The following is a 22,151-nucleotide window of genomic DNA, read 5'->3' as shown; positions in this document are numbered from 1 at the left end:
ATTCTACACACTGAGCCTTTTAACTGTGTTGTAATTATTCTCTTTATTTGTTAGTGCTATATAAACTATGCATTTATTTAGTTTAGATATACTTTCACTAAGAGAATAACCTGAAATAACTGTTTTGATGTGTCATATCAGTTAAAATAACAACTTTGTTGATGGTGTTTCAGTTCCAGTGCTGTGACAAAAGGGCCTTTTCTGAGGGTCACTCCACTGGACCATTTTTCCAGTTACCTAATTCTTTTCATTCGATTGTGTCAATAAGAGCCATCTAGTTCTCTTCCACAACTCCCATATTAACTAATCTAAGAGTAATGGTGAATAAATCATGCTCAACAAGTTTTAATCTAGTTTACTTCAAATTTATAAATGCCTAAAGGATTGATACATTTGGAGCTGCTCACACTGTTGAAATGTTCACATACGAGGGTTACATTTGGGGCCTGCACTACAAAGCAAGTTCAACATATCCGGGATATGTTTTTATTGTCTGGTTTCAGTGAAATCAGATTATGAAAAAGATATCTGGCAATCCTGGATAACCTGTTCTGCAAAGCTGGTTATCACCTGTCGCAGTTTTCTTTCCAGGTATATTCATGTGGAGGAGGAGTTAATAATAAGCAACTTCAATGACAGAGAATGCATTTGAGTTAATTATAGACAAACTGCATAACTGCAAAGAATCATATCTACTGGAATTGAATATGATTGTGTTTTTTTAAAGGGGACACTATGTTTTAGTCTCACCTGTGTTGTTTTTTGTGTTTTCATATATTTATATAAAGTTTAATAAACACTTTTAAATTGTATATATATATATATATATATAAGCAACTTCATCAGAGGCATGAATGTAGTACTTAATATGAGGGAATAACACCTGCAGGTAAACATCACATCCAAAAGTGAAGTGTACACAATATGATCATGTAACTAGAAACTATCATGAATATTTGATGCAGTTAAAAAAAAGCAGAAAGAAGTAAATGTGTGATGAGCTCTGTCATATTCATTCATAACCATGGGAAATATTTAACAGTTTGATGACCTTTTTCTAATAAAAGACATCAGAGGGTTTAGTTTTGATTCCAGTTCATCATCACCCAGCCTCCTCGTGTTATTCTGAGCAGCAGTGATAAAATAAGAATAAAAGCATCAACACTGTCAGGAATCTGGATACTTTAGGATTCGATCTGTTATTTTGAACTGCTCCACAACAGTTTAGTGGCTCAGCATTAGTTACCATGGTGATTTACCCTGCTGTTAACCAGGTTTGTAACTCTGAAAATCCAGTTAACCCTCAGTTAAACCCGATGACCACAAATCCTGCAGCACGTTCCAGTCCCCTAGTGGCTTTGTGTGACAACATCAACGTGTTTCTCCATACGTAGCCAGTAGATGGGGCTCTTCATCCATTTTCCTCATTAGTCTTGCATTATCTGAGTTTATCTCTTGCTCCCTCACGTGTATGTCTGGTGTTTTTTTTTCACTTTAATGAAAGGAAAGGAAAAGGGTGACTCAGCTGACTATAACACATCTATATCACAGGAAAACTCCTCACACACCATATATGTTAAAGGTGATCCCCTGTCAAAAAACGTCTGTTTGTTCAACAGTTCTTATTTCTCCTCCTCTGAAGGTATGGAGTCAAGGCCGCTGCTCCCATGACTTACCCTTGATTCTTCTGTAAGTGTGAATTTGTAAATGAGGATTTAAAACATTTCACAAGTAGCTGTTAATGTTATACTAAATGTGTCTTACAGAGTGGATACCTCCTCAAATATACCCATGGTGATGTTGTTACTTTGGATCAGCATTGTCTAGGCTTCCTGGGGGATGTATAGAAATTTCAAGTGCACATTGACACTGCACATAGAATACAACAAGCCACTGCAACGCATTAGGCTGAAGCTTCTCTATTCTTAAGCTTCATTCACACAGTGACACAGTTCTCTGGACAATATGGCCTTTGTACATATGTAACAATCTCCAACACAGGTCCGTTCTGTTTTCACCACATGTCAACATCAGCAGGTTTCATTCAGCCGCGCATCTCAATAGGAGTGAAATTAAGACAGTCACTATGTAGATATAATGGATTTAGGCAGTGACACAGAGAGTATCCAAAAATGTCACCATGGTGCATCACTGCATGTTGGCTGTCAAATGAATGCAGCTAAGCAAAAGCTATGATTTGCCCCCAAAAATGTAGATGTGTTTTCCAAAGTGTTACGTACAGATCTGACTAAAAAAGCAACAAACCTATAATCACAGCGAGAGCTAATTGTAATGCAGCTTAAGATAACGCAAACAAATAGACAAAGGAAAAAGAAGAGAGCAGCTTGAACACGTATTGAGGTGGAACACAGTGGGGATTCAGAATGCTTGAGGTTGAGCAGCAGTGGGTTTTACATTTTCACTGCGAACTGAAAACAGTAATGTGAGGGTGCAGAGATCAAAACGAAACAATAAACCTGTGGGACGAACAGCTAAACGGTGAGCTGAGATCACTGTTAAGGCCAATAAAGCTTGGGGGGCTACAGAGTCGGGGAGTTATTCTCTCTGGGCTCATCACTACCCCAGAGATTCCTTTTCATATGTCAGAATGATTTCACCCTGACACATTGTTATAATGAAACTGTCAATGATAAAAAAAAAAAACCTCAAATACACTCAGAGTTTCCTCGATATTATACTGAGAGAAATCTTGCAATCACTTAAAATTACCTGTGTTCAGCAAAAATCATCTGCTGAAGGAAATAGTCTGTATTTATACAGCATTTTCTCTTAATGAGCACTCCAAGTGCTTAACAGTATAGTACCCATTCACACATATTCATACAGCGCATCTATGTGCAACCCTTTCTCTATCATACTAATATCATAGTCTCAACTACTCACACACTGCCGGCACAGCTGGCAGGGACGATTTGTGCTTCAGTATCTTGCCCAAGGACCCTTCGGCACGCAGAATGAGGGAGACATGGATCCAACTAGCAGATGTAACAATCAAAGATACATTATTTTTCCACATAAAGCCTCTATCACAGTGAGTCCTTGCATATATCATTGTGCTATAATGTTTCTCTACATCAGTGCCACTGAGAGGTGAATTGAAAATGTATTATACTTTTTAATCTCTGCAATGCAGGAGAAAAACAAGGCTAGCGTGTTTTTTCAGGGACTACAGTATGGAAAGCTCTTCAGTGTAAATAGTGTAATTACATGTCTTCCTTTTGGGTGGGTGGGAAGGTAAATTGGTATAATCAAGGCTGCAGTCGAGCCTCTGGCGTTGATGTTGGAATGAATTAGGACAGGACCTTGCTGACATTTTGCCCCCTGGGTATTTAATGAATACATACTTCTCCCTCAAATCACATCCTGCTGATAGAGGGGCGAGCCAGTCCTATGACTGTACTGTACAACTCAGACTGGGAAATGAGTAGTGCAGGAAATGTTGATTTTAAAGGTCACTTTGGAAACATGTCCAGATCTCCAACATGGGTCCTAACCCACCACTGGAATAAACAACTCTGTGTATTAAACAGTATATTTGTATTCCTCACTTTCAGACAACAAAAATGTTTACTATTTCTATTTCCTATCTTAAATGTCTTTCCGTACTATACACTAAGCCAGTAAAACTGTAATTCTGTTAATTTGAAAAGATCATTGGCAATAATACAAATAAATAGCAGCCATTGGTAAAAGCAAACATTTCTCCAGTGCTGTCATCATTGTATTCATGTATGTAGACATAAGACATACATTAAACCAGACAAGGGTAGTCTGCAGTGTTGCAGCTCTGTGAGGAAGTATACAGTGAGGATTTGTGACAAATGTCAGAGAAACAACATGCTCTCAATGACAATGACAGCCTGTTGATCTATAACAGGTATACTGTTTAACCTCCATGTTAGTTTACCATGATCACATGCTGCTATTGGCTAATAGGCACTAAACACAAATTACAATTTAAGTAATAAATCTCACCTTATTTGATTAATTTGCTTTGAATTAAACGCTACCTACAGTATTTATTCCTAACTCTTGCTCCTTCTTTGCTATTTGGCAAATTTTACTGTTTCTTATTTGTGTCTTCTTGTTTTTTGGGGGGGTTTTCTTCTCTGTACTCAGCTTTATTGTAAATGAGGTCCCTACCTCAATGTATTACCAAGTAAAGTAAAATAAAGGTTGAATGAATACAAAAATAAGAAAAAGAAATGCTAATCAGAAGCAAAGTAGGCTTTTGGACTTTTTTTGTCTTGTTAAATATTTTAAAATGACACTGATACAAATGTCCACAATCTCATATCATAATACAGAATGACAGAACCGTGATACCCCAACACCAACTTACTGTTGCCCCTGCTGTAAGTGCAGCTGTTAATACTCGTATTACTCCTACATTAAAGTAACAAAACTCGTTTTTCATTGTAAATCATGAACATGTCAATCCATTTAAAGTTAGGGTAAACTGTTTATTTAGTATATCTATAGTCTTTCAGCTACATATATCACATGCATATTTTGATCCTATGTGATCGAATGATCACTCTTGTGGTAAGTTATTAGCTCAAGATAAATAATAACCATGAGAGTGCAGACTACTCCACTCACATTCAAGTTAAAATTCAACAGTCACAGGAGTTACTGACTGGAGACCATGACATTTTGTATATAATTAAACATTAATATGTTAAGTAGATGTTGATGTTTTGTCACCAAACACATTTTATCCTTTTGGATAAAGTTTTGGACTGCCTGTAACACATTAAATGACAAGGTCAGACAGCTTTCAATATACTTCCCTTCATTTGATTTTACAAATGCAAACCTTGTGTTTGTGCGACTAAAATCAGCAAATCATAAAAGTCAGCATGCTTCATCTTCTTGTAAACATGAATTTCTATAAAAGAGTTGAAGTCAGTCCATCTAATGGAGTGACAGTGTTTGGATGGTGAATAGGACACGTATCATTACACAATCTGACAGTTGAGAATAATCAGAACTCATAAAGACAGATTTGTTAACTCTGAGAATGCACAGACGCTAAAATAAAAACTAATATTACAATAACTGCAATCATTAACCAGTAAAGACTTGTGTTTTATAACAACTTATTAACACCTAATACCACTGCCCTGTGGTGTTTACCAATGATTGAGGTATACTGAAATGTCCAGAAAAAAATAGTCCACTGTGTTTCTCACGAAGCCATCTAAATCAGGACAGTATTTGAAAGGTTTTAAATTGATCTGATGAACATGGAAATATTATGCATCCTTCTCTGCTTCTGTTCCACAAATAGTCCTTGGCTGAGATATTTTTAGCACAAAGCTATTTTTTATGCATCCTTGATGTTGCAAAGCCTCCAACTCTCTGTAATGCTGTTACCATTCTGTCGTTCCCAGCCTCTAATCTGATTCTGCAGCAAAAATGTTATGTAGCAGTCAAGTTAAATCTTTGATGAGGTGCTATTTATTGCAGATTTGGTTTTTAAATGCAACTTTTATTTATTCAGGGAATGATTTAGCAAAGCACATGTGCTCAGCTCCATTCTGCTGAACATTTAAATCAGACCTAGGTCATACGTTCAAGGAGGCCAATACTAATATCTATGGTTTTAGAGTATCAGTAGCAGATTTGTTGTTATAGTATATAAAACCATTGCCAGACCAATAGAAAAATCTTGTATAGGAAAAAAATATAACAATATATTGTGTTATGTGGTGATAGGTTCAGTGTGAGTTATTCACATCAGCCATTTGCAGCCAACAAGGCTCTTATACAGCCATCGCATGCTAAGTGCTAGCACCACCACACAGCAGACAGTGAGGTAGCCTGTGAACATAGAGGAGTATTTTGCTGTTAAAGTGCCAGATGCATGGTGTTGCAATAATGCAATAGCAAGCATGTAAGCATAATATAGCATTTAAATGTTTCACTACTGCAAATATATTACAAAAACCTAAACACCTAAATCAACTCTCCTTTTTGCTCTTATTTGGTCTCCACCAACATTTAAGAAAAAACATCTGGGTGTTTATCTTTGATAAATGCTTTATTCAAGTTGCTAATTGGGCTTGGGCAGTATAATACAGTCAGTTAATCTGAGTTGTTTGTTAAAACAAAAAAAATATTAAAAGGACATAAATACTGTACATTTGCATACAAAGCAATTGGCTAATAAAGGCCAATGAATCTCCATGGTAAATCTCTAAAACTTATTCTATGTTCATTTCAAAAGTATTGATCACTCCAGCTTCAGTGACTCCTCTACAATGGCTTCTGAATGAAAACATTAGCCACTTTTTTGCCTACATTTTCCTGACTAGTATGGAGACTCCAGTGATAGCCCTCCGTGTCAAAACCTTTCTATAACCTTAAGGCTACTGCTGACCCCATTTATTCGGCTGCACAATGCCCTTATCTAGTCTCCCAATCGAATGCATTAGACTATCTGCTTCAATGCACCAAACAAGACATATATGCAGCAACAGACAATGGTTATCCCCTTGCCCTGAGCAACACTACATGCACTCCTGTTTCCAGGCTTTCTTTTCTACATCAAGGTCAGGTTAGCTATGTTTCCACAATAATACTTTTTAAATGTCTTCAATTGACTCCAAGGTATTGTAGCATGCTGAGGAGACGATTGAGGTTGAATGATGCAAGATGTTGTAGATCACACAGCATTAACAGAGGAGAATCTAGGAGACTAGACACAGCCTTATTTTTCAAACTGATTGCCATATTAGTGTAGCGGTTACACTTGTGTGTCTGTGCGGTAATGTTTTTGTCATGAGGGATAGGGCCTAGTTGTTCACTTTAGTTTTTTCACATTTTCCCAGCTGTCACATGCTGCAGCTCTCTTTTTAGCCACATCTCATGTTAACTCTTTCTGCTGTAGTTTTCTGATGAGCTAAGAATCTGCAGCACCGTGATCAGTCTAAGAAACAGTCTGGTACAACGGCCGCCACTGGATACTGCTGTTCCTACTGCTGTCACCAGAACTACACATACAGAAACATGGTGTGGCCAAGCTCATATGTTACAGAACATGAGAGTATGGCACTTCTTGGTGATGTAGAATAAAATTATTTTGAAAAGATAAACTACTAATTTTTTGTAATTATTGAACAGTTCACTTGATGGTCTTTACGTCAGTTCAGGTGATGTGTATCATCACTCTTGACAAGAGCCCTGTATGCCATCGCATTTAGCATCACATCCCACTGAGACTGCAGACACACCTTGTTGGTGAAAGAGGTCTGAGGAGAGTGGCCGGACTGGTCAGAGCTTACACAAAGGCTATGGTACCACAGGTAACCCTTCTTTACTCACTTACCACCAATCAGTCATCACTTCAGTGACACAGTCTATCTGAGTGCTGTTTCTGACCATGTCTATTCCCTATGGCCACAGTTTACCATCTTCTAATGCATGATAATGCCCAATATCACGAATCAAAAGTCTCAAACTGGTTTCATGAACATGATAACGAGTTCAGTGACCCCTCATTGACCAGATGTGAACCTAGTAGAAAACCTTGTGATGTGGTAGAACAGGAGATAAGCATGGAGCAGAACATCAGAGAAATGTTTTATTTTCCATCTTGGGAATCCTTACCACAAAGAACTGAAGCTCCACCATTCATATGGTGTTCCTAATAAAGTGCTCACTGAGTGTGTACCCACAGAAGAGAAAAGTCTGACCCAGATTTGGCTCTGTATTGTTGCCAGCCTTTTGTAGGTTGCAATAAGACTTAAATATTTGTGATGTTGCGGTACCATCATTATGATGCCATACATGATGTCGGTTTTGGTTCAACTGCGATGTTTGGTCCACAGTTTGCATCCATACCATCATCAGGTGTGATTACTAACACTAGCTTCACACATGAATCCTCCCCTCCCCAGAGGTGACCCAAATCTGATCACGCAACAATCACATTGAATCTGATCTTTTCAAATCAGATCTGGGCCACTTTCATATGTGGCACTAAATCAGATACAGATCACATTTTTTTAAATGGAACCTCAGTCTGAACAAACATGAGACCCATATCGGAATTCACTGCGAGTTTTACATCACCCTAAATTGTCATCCCTCATAATTATGCGCAGGCAAATGGAGGGGTGGGAGTCTTCCAGCGTAAAAACAAACATGGAAGACAGCTGCGACGGAGGTAGTCAGTGGAGGGACAGTGAGGTTTTACACCTTATAAGTACTTTGGGTGACACATCTGTGCAAGCAAAACGTGAGGGGTTGTATTGTAACCGGTCTGTGTTTGAAAGCATATCAAAAGAAAAAGGAAAATTCACTCATTATATACTCACCACTATGCCAATGGAGGTGTGGGTGAAGGGTTTGAGTCCACAAAACACTTTTCGAGTCTCAGGGAAAAACAGTGTTGCAGCCAAGTCCAAAACATTTGAAGTAAATGGTGACCGACTCTTCAGACGCAACAAAACGACAGAAAGAAAACATAACATGCCTCCACACTGCTCCTCAATCAATCAATCAATCAAATTTTATTTGTATAGCACATATTCACATCGTGTGACATCCTCTGCCCTTAACCCTCAACAAGAGTAAGGAAAAACTACAAAAAAAAACCTTTTAACAGGGTAAAAAGAAGGTAGAAACCTCAGAGAGAGCCACATGTGAGGGATCCCTCTCCCAGGACGGACAGAAGTGCAATAGATGTCAAGTGTAACTGAGAACATCAGTAAAGATAAGGGTATTTGCAGCATTGATTAGAATAAACACTTTGTAGCATAATGGAAAGTCAATGAATTCATGGATTATTGTCAGTAATGGTCGAGTATCTGAGGAGAAATATTATACATCAAGCAGTCTTGTTGTAATCATAGTCCATGGTCAGCAACCACCACGATCATGATCCACCATCAAGATCGGATGCCACTATAGTCCACAGTCATTGTCCACTGCCGCCATCAGGATCCACCATCAGATGCCACCTCGATCGTGGTCCACCACCATTATCAAATGCCAACACGATACAGGATCCGCCATTATTAGAACGATCAGCCAGCACTTTACAGAATCCGCCATACAGGATCCACCATTATGATCACGATCTCTGATACGCGATCCACAGATCATAATCCACGATGTGGCCGCAGCCGCGGCCCTGGATCTGTGGACGATGCTCCTGTGGTGTCATCCAAGTGTTCGCAAGCCCTGACATTCATATTAGACTCGAAATGAGGTCATTTACAAGTTGCTAATTGGGCTTGGGCAGTAGAATACAGTCAGTTAATCTGAGTTGTTTGTTAAACCAAGATTAAAAGGACTTTATAAATACTGCACATTTACATACAAAGCAATTGGCTAATAAAGGCCAATAAATCTCCTGATTGATAAATCTCTTAAAACTTATTCTATGTTCATTTCAAAAGTATTGAAATGAACATAGAATAAATCATTTACAGCCTGAAATGTCCTCTGATATCCTCCTCTGAGGCGCGTTCATGTACGCACGGACACACCGGAAAACCACACACACTCTCGCCCAAGGGCACTCGCGGGTGACCGTTCACATTGTCCTGCTATGTCCGCTAGCATCGCCACTTCCAGTTGCTGAGTTCTAGGATTAAAACACGGTGTAAATGACACCATTTCGACCACACGAGCAGTATGGAGCTATGTTGTGTTTTTTTCTGTTGTTTTATTACGTCTGAAGAAGAGGTCACTTCGGCTGCAACACTGTTTAACCCTGAGACTCCTGTTTTGTGGACTCAAACACTTCACCCACCCCTCCATCAGCATAGTGTTTAGTATATAATGAGTGAATTTTCATTTTTCTGTGAACTATCCCTTTTACTCACACCTGTGGCCTCCATGTTTATCACCGACTTCTTCTCCTTGTTTATTTTTGTACACAGCTTCCTGCCTGTGACGTCTTGTTGATCTTCTGTGCATGCGAGTCACTTCAGGGCCATGACCAGTTCACGTTGGAGTCTGATATTGGCCACATTTTAAAAGATAATGTGAACAGCTACATAAAAAAATTGGATCTAGAAAAAATCTACCATCACTTGTAGTGTGAACCGAGCTTCAATATATAATTTATTAGTTTACTTTAAACTATTTTAAAGTATGTAAAAGTCTATTAAATAAAATGACTATTTTTATACCATCACTTGCTCTCTTGTCTACATCAGTCAGACATTCATCTGCTGTAATGAGTGAATTTCCCTGCTGTGGAATCGATAAAGTTTATCATATCTTATCTTAAAGTCTATAAATGACAACAATTCAAAGATTGTGAGCTGACTCACAATTGAGCTGACTCACTCGTATATTGCTAAATGTATAAGCTGCAATTGTGTTTTTTTGGAAATGCCTATCAGATGATTAAGCGGTTGACCTGTAGGTGGCTTGGATGTTCTCTCTAGAGCTGGCTTTCTTGAAACAGCTCCTTCTGTCAATTGTCTCCATGAATGTCTTCCTGAAGGGACAATCTGAAAATGTGTGTCATTTCCTTATATTAAACAATATTGCACCCCTTCCACTTCTATGTAAACTTTTTTAACAACCCTATAGTGGAATTGAATATTTCTTTCTAACACTACTAAATCAGAATCCAAGGAAAAGCTAAAGTTAATATAATCATCACAGGTGAAAGGACTGACCTCTACACCCAACATCATAAAACGTATGTGTAAATACTCAGTTAAATGAACCTACTGACCTCAAGTGACTGATCTCTAGTGAGCTGATGCCCACTGGTTGTTGCTATGTGATACAGGACGTGCTGATCTGAAGTATCTCATCAACTTCTCATCAGTCAAGTGTGACAAATGAAGGAGATTAAACTGAAGTGAACTAACCTGACACTGACCAGGATGAGGAGGAACTGACTTGGTTAACTTTGTTTTTATTAGACTGGGCCAGTTGGGATCTAGCTGAATACAATGCAGCCTTCTTACTATGAAGGAACAAATAGCTTCCGCTCATGTCCACTGTTCCATCCAAGCAGACTTGAGGCAAATGCTTTCAGAAACCAAAAGGACTTAAATAAATTATGTATACAGGTTTTCTCTGCTAGTGTCATCTTAGCCTACTTTCTTTAGTACTTTGGGGGGGGGGCGCAGTTACTTGTTGCTCTCCATGATATCTCGCAGGTCATACATTATACATGGGGCTATTCTGAATTTTGCATGCATACAATATGGCATTCAGTTATTGGTCACAGGCACACTACGGTGCTCTGTGAAGCCAAGGAAAAGCCTGAATATTCTTATTTCTTTGCCTTTATGTCCAAGAAACAGAAACTGCATCTACAATCGTAGTGATTTGTAAACGTATTCTCTCACACACACACACACACACACACACACACACACACACACACACACACACACACACACACACACACACATACACACACAGAGAGAGAGAGAGTCAAAATCCATCAGCCTGACATTTAAGCGTGCAGGTCAGAGCTGTGCATCCTCACCGTGCCAGTGGCTGTGCGTATCCACGGAGACAGATGTGGGCAGAGGCAGGAGAAGAGCATATTCACGTTCACAGAGCAACCAAGATCTGGGTCAGTGCTGCCGGAGCCATTCTCACAGGGGGAGGAAGACAGAGGGGGGGCGCAGACGTCACAGGCCCGCATGGATCCAAGCATCCAGCCGCAGTCGCATCCTCTGTCTGCAGCTGCTCAGGATCCGGACGCAATGAATTCCACAGAGACTCCGATGGGAGCAAATCCACGAGCTTCTCACATCCACACACGACGCCAGCTTTCTTCTACGAGAACACGACCTCGTCTGCACGAAGCATCGCCGCCTCGCCTCGGTGAAACACTGGCTCTATTCCTCCTCCTCCTCCGCCTCCTCCTCCTCTTCCTCTTCCTCTTCCTCTCTCTCTCTGCCCAATTCACTGCTTTATCGCTCTATTTCTGTCTTTCTCTGACGCTCACCCATGTTTCCCCTTCACTGCTCTCTCCCTCCCTCTCTCTGTGACTCTCAGCTGTGTCTCCGTGCTGCCCAGAGGATGCTGAACATGTGTTCAGGGGTGGGGGTTGGGTCTGCTGACTTCCTAGGTGGCACGCTGACTTTCCTCACTGGCAGGTTTTGGTCACTGGCAGCGTGCAGCGCTCACGTAGAAGCGTCTCCCTGGCAGTGGCTTCAGATTAAATCTTCGGCTGGTTAATGCTCCTAATTCTGATTCAAACATCGGAGCTGTCATAAATGGGATTAATGGCTGGGATTAACTGCCACACCGCACTTACTCGCAGGAAATCCAATTCAGTTTGATCCGTATAGCAAATCACATGCACAACATACATTATCTCAAGGCATATATCCAGACCTTATCAGATAATAGAGAAACCCCACAACGAGCAGCTCAAAACCTCGCTCAGAACCAGACTCCATCTGCCTCAACCGGTTGGGAGGAGAGGGAGAGGTGGGCTGGAATAATGGGAGAGAAAAGGGGGGGGGGGGATACCAGGAACAGTTGTGTAACTGTTAAATTTTAGCTCTGTCACACTGATTGTTATCATGAAAATAAGAGTGATATGTATAGATGTAATAGTGTGATTAGCAGCACCCATTATGAATAATAATAATAATAATAATAATAATAATCTCTTTTCTCTCCCCTCTTTTCCACCCATCTCTCCTCTCCTCCCCATTTTTCCCTTCTCACCCCAACCAGTCGAGGCAGATGGCCGCCCACATTGAGTCTGGATCTGCTAGAGGTTTCTTTCAGAGTTTTTCATCTCCACAGTCACCAAAGTGCTTGGTCATTGTGGGAACTGTTGGGTTTCTCTATAAAAAAAAAAAAGCAAGGTCTTGACTTTCTATGTAAAGTGCCTTGAGATAATGTTTATTGTGATTTGGCGCTATACAAATAAAATTGAATTGAATTAGGAATAATAGTAGTTGTTGTCGTTGTTGCGTACTGTCAGATCTGGATCCTGCAGAGATGCAGAATGAGCAAGAGAGAGAAAGAAAGAGAGAGAAGAGAGAGAGATCCATTGAGTACTACAGTAAAGAAAGAGAAGGAGGAGGGGATGTGATTAAATTCACTGTCATTTAACTAAACGGCCCCACAAGACTGACAGAGGGGAAAAACAAACCCTACAGGCTCAGAACAGATATGCAGCACAAGAGTGTTTTTGTTTCCCCTCTGCACTGCTGCCTCCTTCTCCACTTACAAGAGATGCATTTCTCCACATTATATGACAGTGCGGAGGGGAAGGAGAGGATGTGGGAGGCACAGAGTGTGTAGGGGGAAATGGACAGCCAGAGATCGAGGGGGAGAATAGAGAAGGGGAGGGATGGGGAGAACAGAGAAAGCAACAAGAAAGAGTGGGAGAGAGAACATAGAGCTTTGGAATATTTATAGAAGGCTGATAGAAAGAAATAAGCTCCTCTATTTCTGTGCTGTGACACACGGTCGCATCTCGGATGATAGGCTGTCAGGCGAAGTCATATCAAAGGGATGCTATGGTGCTTCTGCTGCAAGGGTGCACATAAACTGCAGCAGCAGCATGCAGGACGATGCACGTCTTCATTTCAAGCAGATTGCACCCACAATAAAAATGGATCTTGGTTATAGGCTTCAGTGGGGAGTATCTCTGAAATGGATGTTGATTCTGGATGTGCTGTAGAAGAATCACTTCATCAAGGAAACGATAACCTTGTGACAGTCATAAGAGCCATTCAACTGAGTCGCATAAACAATCAGGTTATTTGGGAGGCAGAGGAAGGGGATTTTTGTAAAATATGAATTTAGTTGGATTTCTTTTTAGTCGTCTTCCTCCTGGTATGTGTCTGTTGTCAAAATGAGCCTCTTTTCTCTGCTTGCTGAGTTGAGTCAAAATTGATTTTATATGCAAGACATGTGATCATGCTAAAAATGTGCTTGCATTCAATTGTGTGTGTGGGTGTGTGTGTGTGTGGAGACAAGACCAGGATACCTCTGGGCTTATGCTGTGACCTAGATTGGGCCTTGATGCTCCCAAGCCTGGCAGGCTGAGTGTGTGTGTCTGTGTGTGTGTGTGTGTTTGTACCATCCATAGAGTAAATTTGTGTGCATGAAGCTCAAGATACAAAAGAGAAAGACAGCAGAGAGGAGATAGAAAGGATGTATGTGTGTGTGTGTGTGTGTATGCGTGCGCGCCTGTATGTACGCATGAAATGAAGCTGTATTGAAGCCTGCTGTATTGCTTGTGTGACTAAGAGCCTCAGCTGGATGGCAAACAACGTGAATGTTCATGCAGTAAGAGAGCTTATCCAAAGAAGCGTGCACACATTGATGAAAAATTACACAGCTTCTGCCTCACAGGGCAACCTTATGCAACATCAAATGCTGCAAAAATAAATAGTTACACAACATAATGAAAGGACCATAAATTAGAAGAAGATTGTGATTCACACTACCTTGGCTTGTCTGCAAAGCATAGCAGCTATTAGCTGTGTAGGCAGAAGAGACAGTTTTTGCCAGTGGAATCAATACATTTCTTTACATATGGCATTAGATTAAACATCATCATATGATGCATTTTATGGCTTTTAAAACATACTCCGACCGTGCCTTTATGCTGCATTATATAGTCCAAGTTATTATTACCTAATGACTGAAATCCATACCTCCTGTCCATGAATGTGCTGCTATTTAATGTATTATACTGGCCTTATGTAAGGAATGAGTGGAATCATCTCGCCCCAGTTAATTCCTGACCTGTCTTCTGGCCAAACTCGCCTCTATATTATTAAATGGTTAATCCTGTGCATCACAGCCTTACACTGTGTAAGAAATTGACAAGAAAATATTAGTTTCATATATGTTGTTGTGGTTAACAGCACAAATGATATAAACTGTAACATGTTTATCAAAGGATAAATGTTATTCCTGGATATTTCTAGAACATTCTGCCCATCACTTGTGATAAAAATAGCTGTTTCACACACACTGTCATGCATGGTGAGGCTGATGGAGGAAGACTCATCAGTAAACACAAGCATCCAATTTTCTCAAAACAGGAAATAGCAAACATGCACGTGTGCATGCGGACGTGTGCTTGCGCACACACACACACACACACACACAAAAGAGAAGATAGAGAAGAAATTCAGCAACCAAAGTCTCATCTTTCACTTTCAGAATTATTGTAGGTACTCAAGAAAATAATAACAGGAACATTTTAACTGATATTATCTATGATCAGTATTTATTTACTCTAATATTTCAAGTAAAAATGTTATCAGACACAACTGCTCATCAACATTACAACAGTGGAGTTTTCATCTTTGAGCTATTTAAGGGAATCACATGGATCAATGCCATGGATCAAGTTAAAACCGACACGGAGCTGTACACAATCAAATGAACATTACACCATGAACAGTTTAACTGACCATTTGCCAAACACTTTGTTTGTTTCCCCATTCTGAAGTGGTGCGCCCAGACGAGTAGTGAGAATGAGTTTGGAGTTTGGTGAGTCTAACATATGCTGCAGGCATTGCTCTGCTTGGCTAAGCAACTACTGCAGTATCCTGGCATGACTTCCAAAGCCAAAGAGCACAGTGTGAGCCAACTACATTATTCTGAGGGAATTACGGTTAAATTAGACCCTCAGCAGCAGTAACATTAAAGGATCAGAAATATTAAGGTTACGTTAAAACAAATTATTTTTTTATGTAGTATATTTCTGAGGCTAACAAGGATAACGCTGCTCCTTAGATTTCATATTTTCTCAATGAATCATCAGCTGCTGAGCATGCCTGGAGCATGCAGCTTTAGCATCAGTAGCATTATATTAGCATAATATCATGTATGTAGCCATGAAATGCATATGAAGACCTGGCTTTCTCATTTAAAGTCAGCTGGGAACCTTTAAAGACAATTGAGTACTAGGTTTACAGCCAAGTCGCGGTCGTGTTGTTGGTAAATTAGCTTATGCTAGGTAGCTACTGCAAATAAAATCAGCTAGCGACAGCTGAAAAAGTCACTTTTGTGTCCTTCTATGCAAAATCAGACCTATTCAGTCACAAATTACTAGGAATTTTTAGTGGTAAACTGTCATTGTAAACTCAACTGCATATGTGCAGCACATGCATGAAAACGTGATAAATGGTAACAGAGGTGTGGTAGATTTAACAAACGATGACTTGTCTTGATAATAACAGTGACACAAAACAAAGATTGTGCTACTTTATTTGAGGTTTCAATGGTTCAGGCAAAGATTTTTACATACGGATCCTGTGCTTCTCTTTCCAGAATTCAGCAATCCCTTGAGACAGCGCTAACTCTGCTAAGCCCCTGCACTCATGGGGAGTGAACCCTATCAACGCTGTGCCCTTTGTGCCAACCCCCTGCCTCCCTGCCAGCTCCATGACTCTCGCTGTGATGAAAGAAGCCGGAGCATGATAGTAAGGCTGTCCTTCAATGTTGAAAGACGGCCAGGGTTCATCTGCACTCGTGTGAGTAGGCGGGCTCCCCTTCACGCTTTCGACATTACAGGCAATTTCCACAGCACCCTCATGTGGCAGAGCCAGCACCTGCACCCCTGGTAGGCCCCCAGGGGTCGACGTTCTGATGGCTGTGGCGATGCTACGTCCTATGGCGATGTCCTGAGTGTTGATAGTGACATTGCAGTTCATGACGTATGGACTGGCCCCAACGCCTAGAGGACAGACAACACAGAGATACAGAACACATGTTTTGGATTTTCTTTGTAAGAAGATGTAATTTACAGTTTTGTTAGACATTGCTGGCTGTTCATCAAGTATTTGTCTTTCTCTGTCCATAAAGAAGAGTTTTAAACCACAACCATCTCTCAAGAGCAAAAATCAGTCTTAAAACTAGAGAAAGAATGATAATAATAAGAAGAACAAATAATAATGTCACCAAATATTTTCATCTGATTACTCCTCACACCACCTGTACACTGCTCGACAAAACTGAAAATTGTTCAAACTCTAAAATGAGTCGCATGAATCAGAAATTGTTTCAAAATTGGGCTCATAGCAAACAGTCTGACCGGCTTTATAGCTCTTTTATCTTACATATTTCATGTGTGTTGGGGCATTGTTACAATTTTATTTGGGCTCTGTTGTTTTTGCCATTAATACGGTCAAACTAGAGGAGAGAGGTGGCCTGTGGTCAGGCTGGAACAAACACAATTTTTTTATAAATACAGAGATAAAGTCGACAGCATTGTATAATCCTGGCAAAGAGACATGGTAACCTGCCCTTCAGGCTCAAACATTTACCTACGTCAGCATGTCTGGCAGATTCATTTTTACAGTTTTGGACAGCTCTGTCTCACCTGTGAGGCCGTATCTTTTCTGTGGCTGCGGCCCCATGTCAACCTGGATCACCTGCAAGTCTGGGGTCTTCTTGAACCAGCCCATCTCCTTCCTCCTCTGTGCCAGCCCGCGCTGAAGGGGGGAGTCTGCCCAGCCAAACAGGAAGGCAGTGGTGCCATGGACCCTCTCTATCAGTCCCTGAGCCACAGCTGAGCCCGGACGAGTACACAGACATGTTAGTTAATTAGAAAAATGGAGCGCATGTCATCATATGCACTTTCAAAGACACAGGAGCCAGAGGAGCGTGACAGACTAAACACACCTGAGGGAATACAATTCAGACAGAGGGGAAAATACAGAGACATGGGCCATTTGTTACATGCATGCACACATACATGCACACTTGGCCACATGCTGAGTTATTGCTCATTCTTTGCTAGACATGTGGCTGCTAAGTCAGCTGCTAAATTGTGAAAATAATCAGCAGCACAGGAATCAAAAGAAGTCACATTCAACAATAGCAAAAATGAAAAAGAGAGTTTGTGGTGATAAGGGCAGATGCTTGTGTTGATGTGCTGAAAACAAAAACATGTGCTCTCCACAGCAGAATTAATACATTACATCCTGCCTATGCCTGCACCAGCCATAACCTGAACGCGCCAGAGATTTCTGTGTTGTTGGGAACGCGTCTGAGCAGAGAGCCTACTGCTGCAATGTTCTTGTGCGGAAGTGTAACTCCAGAGAAAGTCTGGACCAAATTGTGCAGACATCCTCCGGAGTTCTTGTTTCAAAATGGCTATGATATGTTATATGTGACACAAACACAAATACAAACATGCACAAATGGCATCTCACCTCGAGCCTCCTTAGCACAGTCCTCCACTCGCACCTCCTCCCCCAGTGGGTAGATGGGTATGAGGTCGATGGCACCCATACACGGGTGGACACCTTTGTGAGCGCACATGTCAATCAGCCCGCAGGCTTTCTCGCATGCAGACAGAACTGCCTCCCCTGAAAGACATAAAACATATCAAACAAAAGGTGCATGAGATATACTGTCAAAGTGAAGCCCAGATGTGATGTGTGTGAAATACATTTTATTATCTGACGCAGTTATTTTGTTAAATTACAGTTTTGTGCATTAGATTAGGCGGATTTCTTTGTGTTTAAGAGAGCGTGGAGTACAGAAGTGTAACCCTTGACAGCTTTGTCTACATTGTCAGAAGGTTGTGTTTCGGATACGTATTCAATAAGATAAACCTTTCACTATGAGCTTTGCTCATCCAGACATTTTGGTGTTTAAATCCCTGACAAAGCTTATTAAAGGATTTAATTCCCCTCAGAGGATTTAAAAACAGGGGACAGAAAATGAATCCCTACTGTAGCAGCAGAAATACAACAAAGACAAAGTCTCTATCTTTCCCTCAGAGCAGCAAAATAAATGAAAAATGGCAAAAAAACATAAAGATTCACTACTCACTGATGGAGTCAATGCTGGCCACAATGGTGATGACAGAGCGGTTGTAGTCATGATCATTAAAGATGTTCAGCACTGTGGTCCCCTCTCGTCTAGCACCTGATGAATAGCAATTACAAAAATGTCTGAAAATCACGTTTTTGTTGTTAAACTATGAGTTTATTGCTCGACAGGCATTGTGGTCACAGTCTCAATTCAGGGGTCGCATCCTTCGGAGGCTGCAATTAAAGAAAGATTGTGTCAAAGCGATGCAACTAGACTGTCACCATTTGAAGGCTCCTCCAATCGCGGCCGACAAATGTGTCCTTTCACCCCCGAACAATGGAGGCTCCACAGAGTGGATCCTTACCAGTCCAACATATCCCATGATTAATTGCGCTATTGTGACAAACTGTTTTCAAAGAATTAATGGCGGCAAAAAGCAAGATGAAAACATCAGCCGAATCTTTTTTTTTATGTTGTTACTCAATCGAACAGCTAATACACATGTTAAAATACACATCTTCATGACTTTTCAAAATAAAACCTCCATAATTCAGCTCAATATAAAGCATTACAGCAACAAAACAAACGTTGGGCTTTTACTTTGAAAACAACTTGCTAAAGAGGAAGGAATTCTGTGAATGTTGGCCTGAGGGAGATCAGCACCAGTGATTCCTGTGAATGTCTGTGTCAGTCTGATATGGTGAAATAAAAATAATCAAATTATCTAAATGATCTGGCGGGACAGACAATATTGCTGGCGAGACAGATTTGATCAGCAGTTTGACCCAGTTGGCGACCGCAGCTGTAGTTTATCCGAGAACATAGAAGAAGCCATGTTCAACTCGGACCACAGACTGAAGGCAACCCCCCCCCACTGACTGCTACAGAGAAATGGTTGTCTTATTCAAATTTGAATAATTTTGAATATATCATGTGTCCAAATCTCACCAACCTCAGCACTGCACTTTCTTGGGTAATGTACGATACACATGCAATTGCCAAGTTTGGAGCTGATTAGTTAAATCGTTCATGTGATATGTGTTCCACATACATACAGACTGACAGACGGACCTATGTGGAATTAGTAGGTAGATGCTGACCATGTGCACTTAAAAGCTACTTTCACAAATGCCAAGGTTTGAAATGTAAGTCATAACTCATATGTCTCCTGATACAGACGAACAGTGTACTTGCCTTCGGTGTTGTACAAAGCTGCCGTGGCCACAGTCTCCACCAGGTCTTTCCTGCGAGCCTCAGAAACGTTGAGGAGACAAGCCACCAGTCGTCTGCCTAAGGAGCTGGAGGCCATGTTACTGCAATAGTGAGAACACTGAATTACTTCTTAGTCTGCTGCAGAGAGTGCAGGAATTAAATATAAGGTGCACTGACAATATTGGGAAAAAATGCTAAATAAAAGTGCAGTGATTTACAATTTTCCACTCACAACGAAAATTTAACTGGACAGAAATAGCCAAGATAATGAATGTGTTAACTCAAATACATGAAGACAAATGTTCAAGTAAGACAGTAATGTTACTCTTGAAATGAATAGTTGAATTCACAAGCATTAAAGCACACTGCTGCTTCTCAGTTCAATACACTAAGAGGCTTCGCTTTTACTGTGAGACTTGGTCTGGTACAACCAGTTGCCTATAGTGTAAGCAAACTTTACAGAGATATCACTGTGTAATTGAACCAAGTGTCTCACTCAGCTGACTCAATGATTCCCTATGACAAATTGTGATTCTGTAGTTTTAGATTTTATCCATGCATCTCATAATCATAACCTGTGGCTACAAGTGGCTGCTGTTCAACAAAAATGACACAGTCTCACTTAAAATGTGACTGATATTTATTTATTTTTCATTTTTGTACCTGTACATTTAAGTTTGCCCTTATGTGCATTTGTGGCATTTTATAGTCAGTAGCTGATAGTGGAGTAGACTGTCTCCCAGTGCAATCTCAAGAGCATGGAGGTGATACCAGAAGACAGCTTGACAGGGCCGTAGAAGGGCTTCAACCCTGCAGCAGGACCGGTATCTGCTCCTTTGTGCAAGGAGGAACAGGAGCAGCACCGCCAGAGCCCTACACAATTATCTCCAGCAGGCTACAGGTGTGCATGTTTCTGACCAAACTGTCAAAAACAGACTACATGAGGATGACATGATGGCCTGACGTCCTCTAGTGGGACCTGTGCTCACAGCCCAGCACCGTGCAGCTCGATTGGCATTCGCCAGAGAACACCAGAAGTGGCAGGTCGACCACTGGCCCCCGTTCTCTTCACAGATGAGAGCAGGTTCGCACTGAGCACATGTGACAGGCGTGAAAGAGTCTGGAGAAGCTGTGGTGAAGGTTATGCTGCCTGTAACATCATCCAGTATGACCGGTTTGGCGGTGGGTCAGTGATGGTCTGGGGAGGAATATCCTTGGAGGGTCGCACAGACCTCAATGTCATAGCCAACGTTACCCTGACTGCTGTTTATAGGTACCTGGATGAAATCCTCCGAGAGATTGTCAGACCTTGCGCTGGTGCAGTGGGCACCGGGTTCCTCCTGGTGCAGGACCATGCCCGGCCTCATGTGGCCCTCATGAGTGCAAACAGGGACGTGGGGGCCATACACATTACTGAGTCACATTATGAATGCTTTGATTTTCGGTGTGGTTATGAATCCAGCCCTCAATGGGTCGATGACTTTGGTTTTCATTGACAGTTGTTACGTCATTTTGTTCTCAACAAATTGTCAACTTTAATAATTCGTTAATCAAAGTCTGATGTGCAATTTAAGTGTTCCCTTAATTATTTGGAGCAGTGTAAACCAGTGTAATATGTGAGTTACAGTATGTTGCAGAGTCCAGGTTACCTTTCAACTGACGAACAGTCTTCTCCTGCATATGTTAGATTTGGAAGTTCAATGATTCCAAGAGTTGAATAGAGTCGTCCGATGTGGCCTGTGGGAACTGTGATTACACTGAGTGGCGCTGCTCCATATCAGTGTTGTGTGTCTGTTACAGATCAGTTCAAAGTCCAGCCCGGTGTAAACGAACTCACTTCATGGACCTGAGAGGCACGCAGGTTAAAAACATGTCACGGAACATGGCATACCTGCATTGGTTGATATCTCTTTCAGAAGTGACATGTGCAGATCACTGAGTTGTCTAACTTCAGTGCAGCAGCCAATCCACGCTCGTCCAGCTCCACGACACAAGTAGCATGTGTGGCTAATGACGTGGGAGTTCAGTGCAAGATGCTTCACTCCTGTTTACAACCGACTGGAAAACGTCTCAGAAAGACGGAGCATTTTGTTTTTCACCTGAAACATGTTTTTTTGTTTTTCTCACACTGCTTATTTAGTATGACATCTTTTAAACGAAGTATTGTTTTTATG

The 22,151-nt window shown here is 41.0% G+C and overlaps 2 protein-coding genes across 7 annotated transcripts in view; both read right to left on the bottom strand.

Moving 5' to 3' along the window:
• LOC118120427 (nck-associated protein 5) overlaps positions 1 to 12,158 on the bottom strand; it is a 64,766-nt gene extending 52,608 nt beyond the window's left edge. For 2 of the 5 annotated variants that reach the window (XM_035175324.2, XM_035175325.2), the window contains exon 1: positions 11,495 to 12,157. The gene's annotated coding sequence lies outside the window, so the exon portion shown is untranslated. Of the gene's footprint in view, positions 1 to 11,494 lie in introns of all 5 variants that reach the window. The other 3 variants (XM_035175323.2, XM_035175320.2, XM_035175322.2) reach the window with 3 other exon arrangements.
• A 3,032-nt stretch (positions 12,159 to 15,190) lies between these two features.
• ftcdnl1 (formiminotransferase cyclodeaminase N-terminal like 1) lies at positions 15,191 to 21,985 on the bottom strand. Of its 2 annotated transcripts, none has more exons than XM_035175672.2 (6): positions 21,869 to 21,985; positions 19,960 to 20,078; positions 18,784 to 18,879; positions 18,159 to 18,314; positions 17,324 to 17,512; positions 15,191 to 16,678 (listed from the first exon to the last, which is right to left on the bottom strand). In XM_035175672.2, the coding sequence occupies exons 2-6, from the start codon at positions 20,072 to 20,074 to the stop codon at positions 16,242 to 16,244; spliced, it is 993 nt and encodes a 330-aa protein (XP_035031563.1). In that variant the 5' UTR covers positions 20,075 to 20,078; positions 21,869 to 21,985; the 3' UTR covers positions 15,191 to 16,241. The 2 variants fall into 2 exon arrangements, with proteins under 2 accessions (XP_035031563.1, XP_035031564.1); XM_035175673.2 differs by lacking the exon at positions 21,869 to 21,985 and adding an exon at positions 21,627 to 21,862.
• Positions 21,986 to 22,151: the final 166 nt, after the last annotated feature.

Source organism: Hippoglossus stenolepis, chromosome 13 (assembly GCF_022539355.2).
Source record: "Hippoglossus stenolepis isolate QCI-W04-F060 chromosome 13, HSTE1.2, whole genome shotgun sequence".
NCBI classification, from domain to species: Eukaryota; Metazoa; Chordata; class Actinopteri; order Pleuronectiformes; family Pleuronectidae; genus Hippoglossus; species Hippoglossus stenolepis.
The sequence above is the reverse complement of the archived record's forward strand: the minus strand, read 5'-3'. Positions and strand labels throughout refer to the sequence as shown.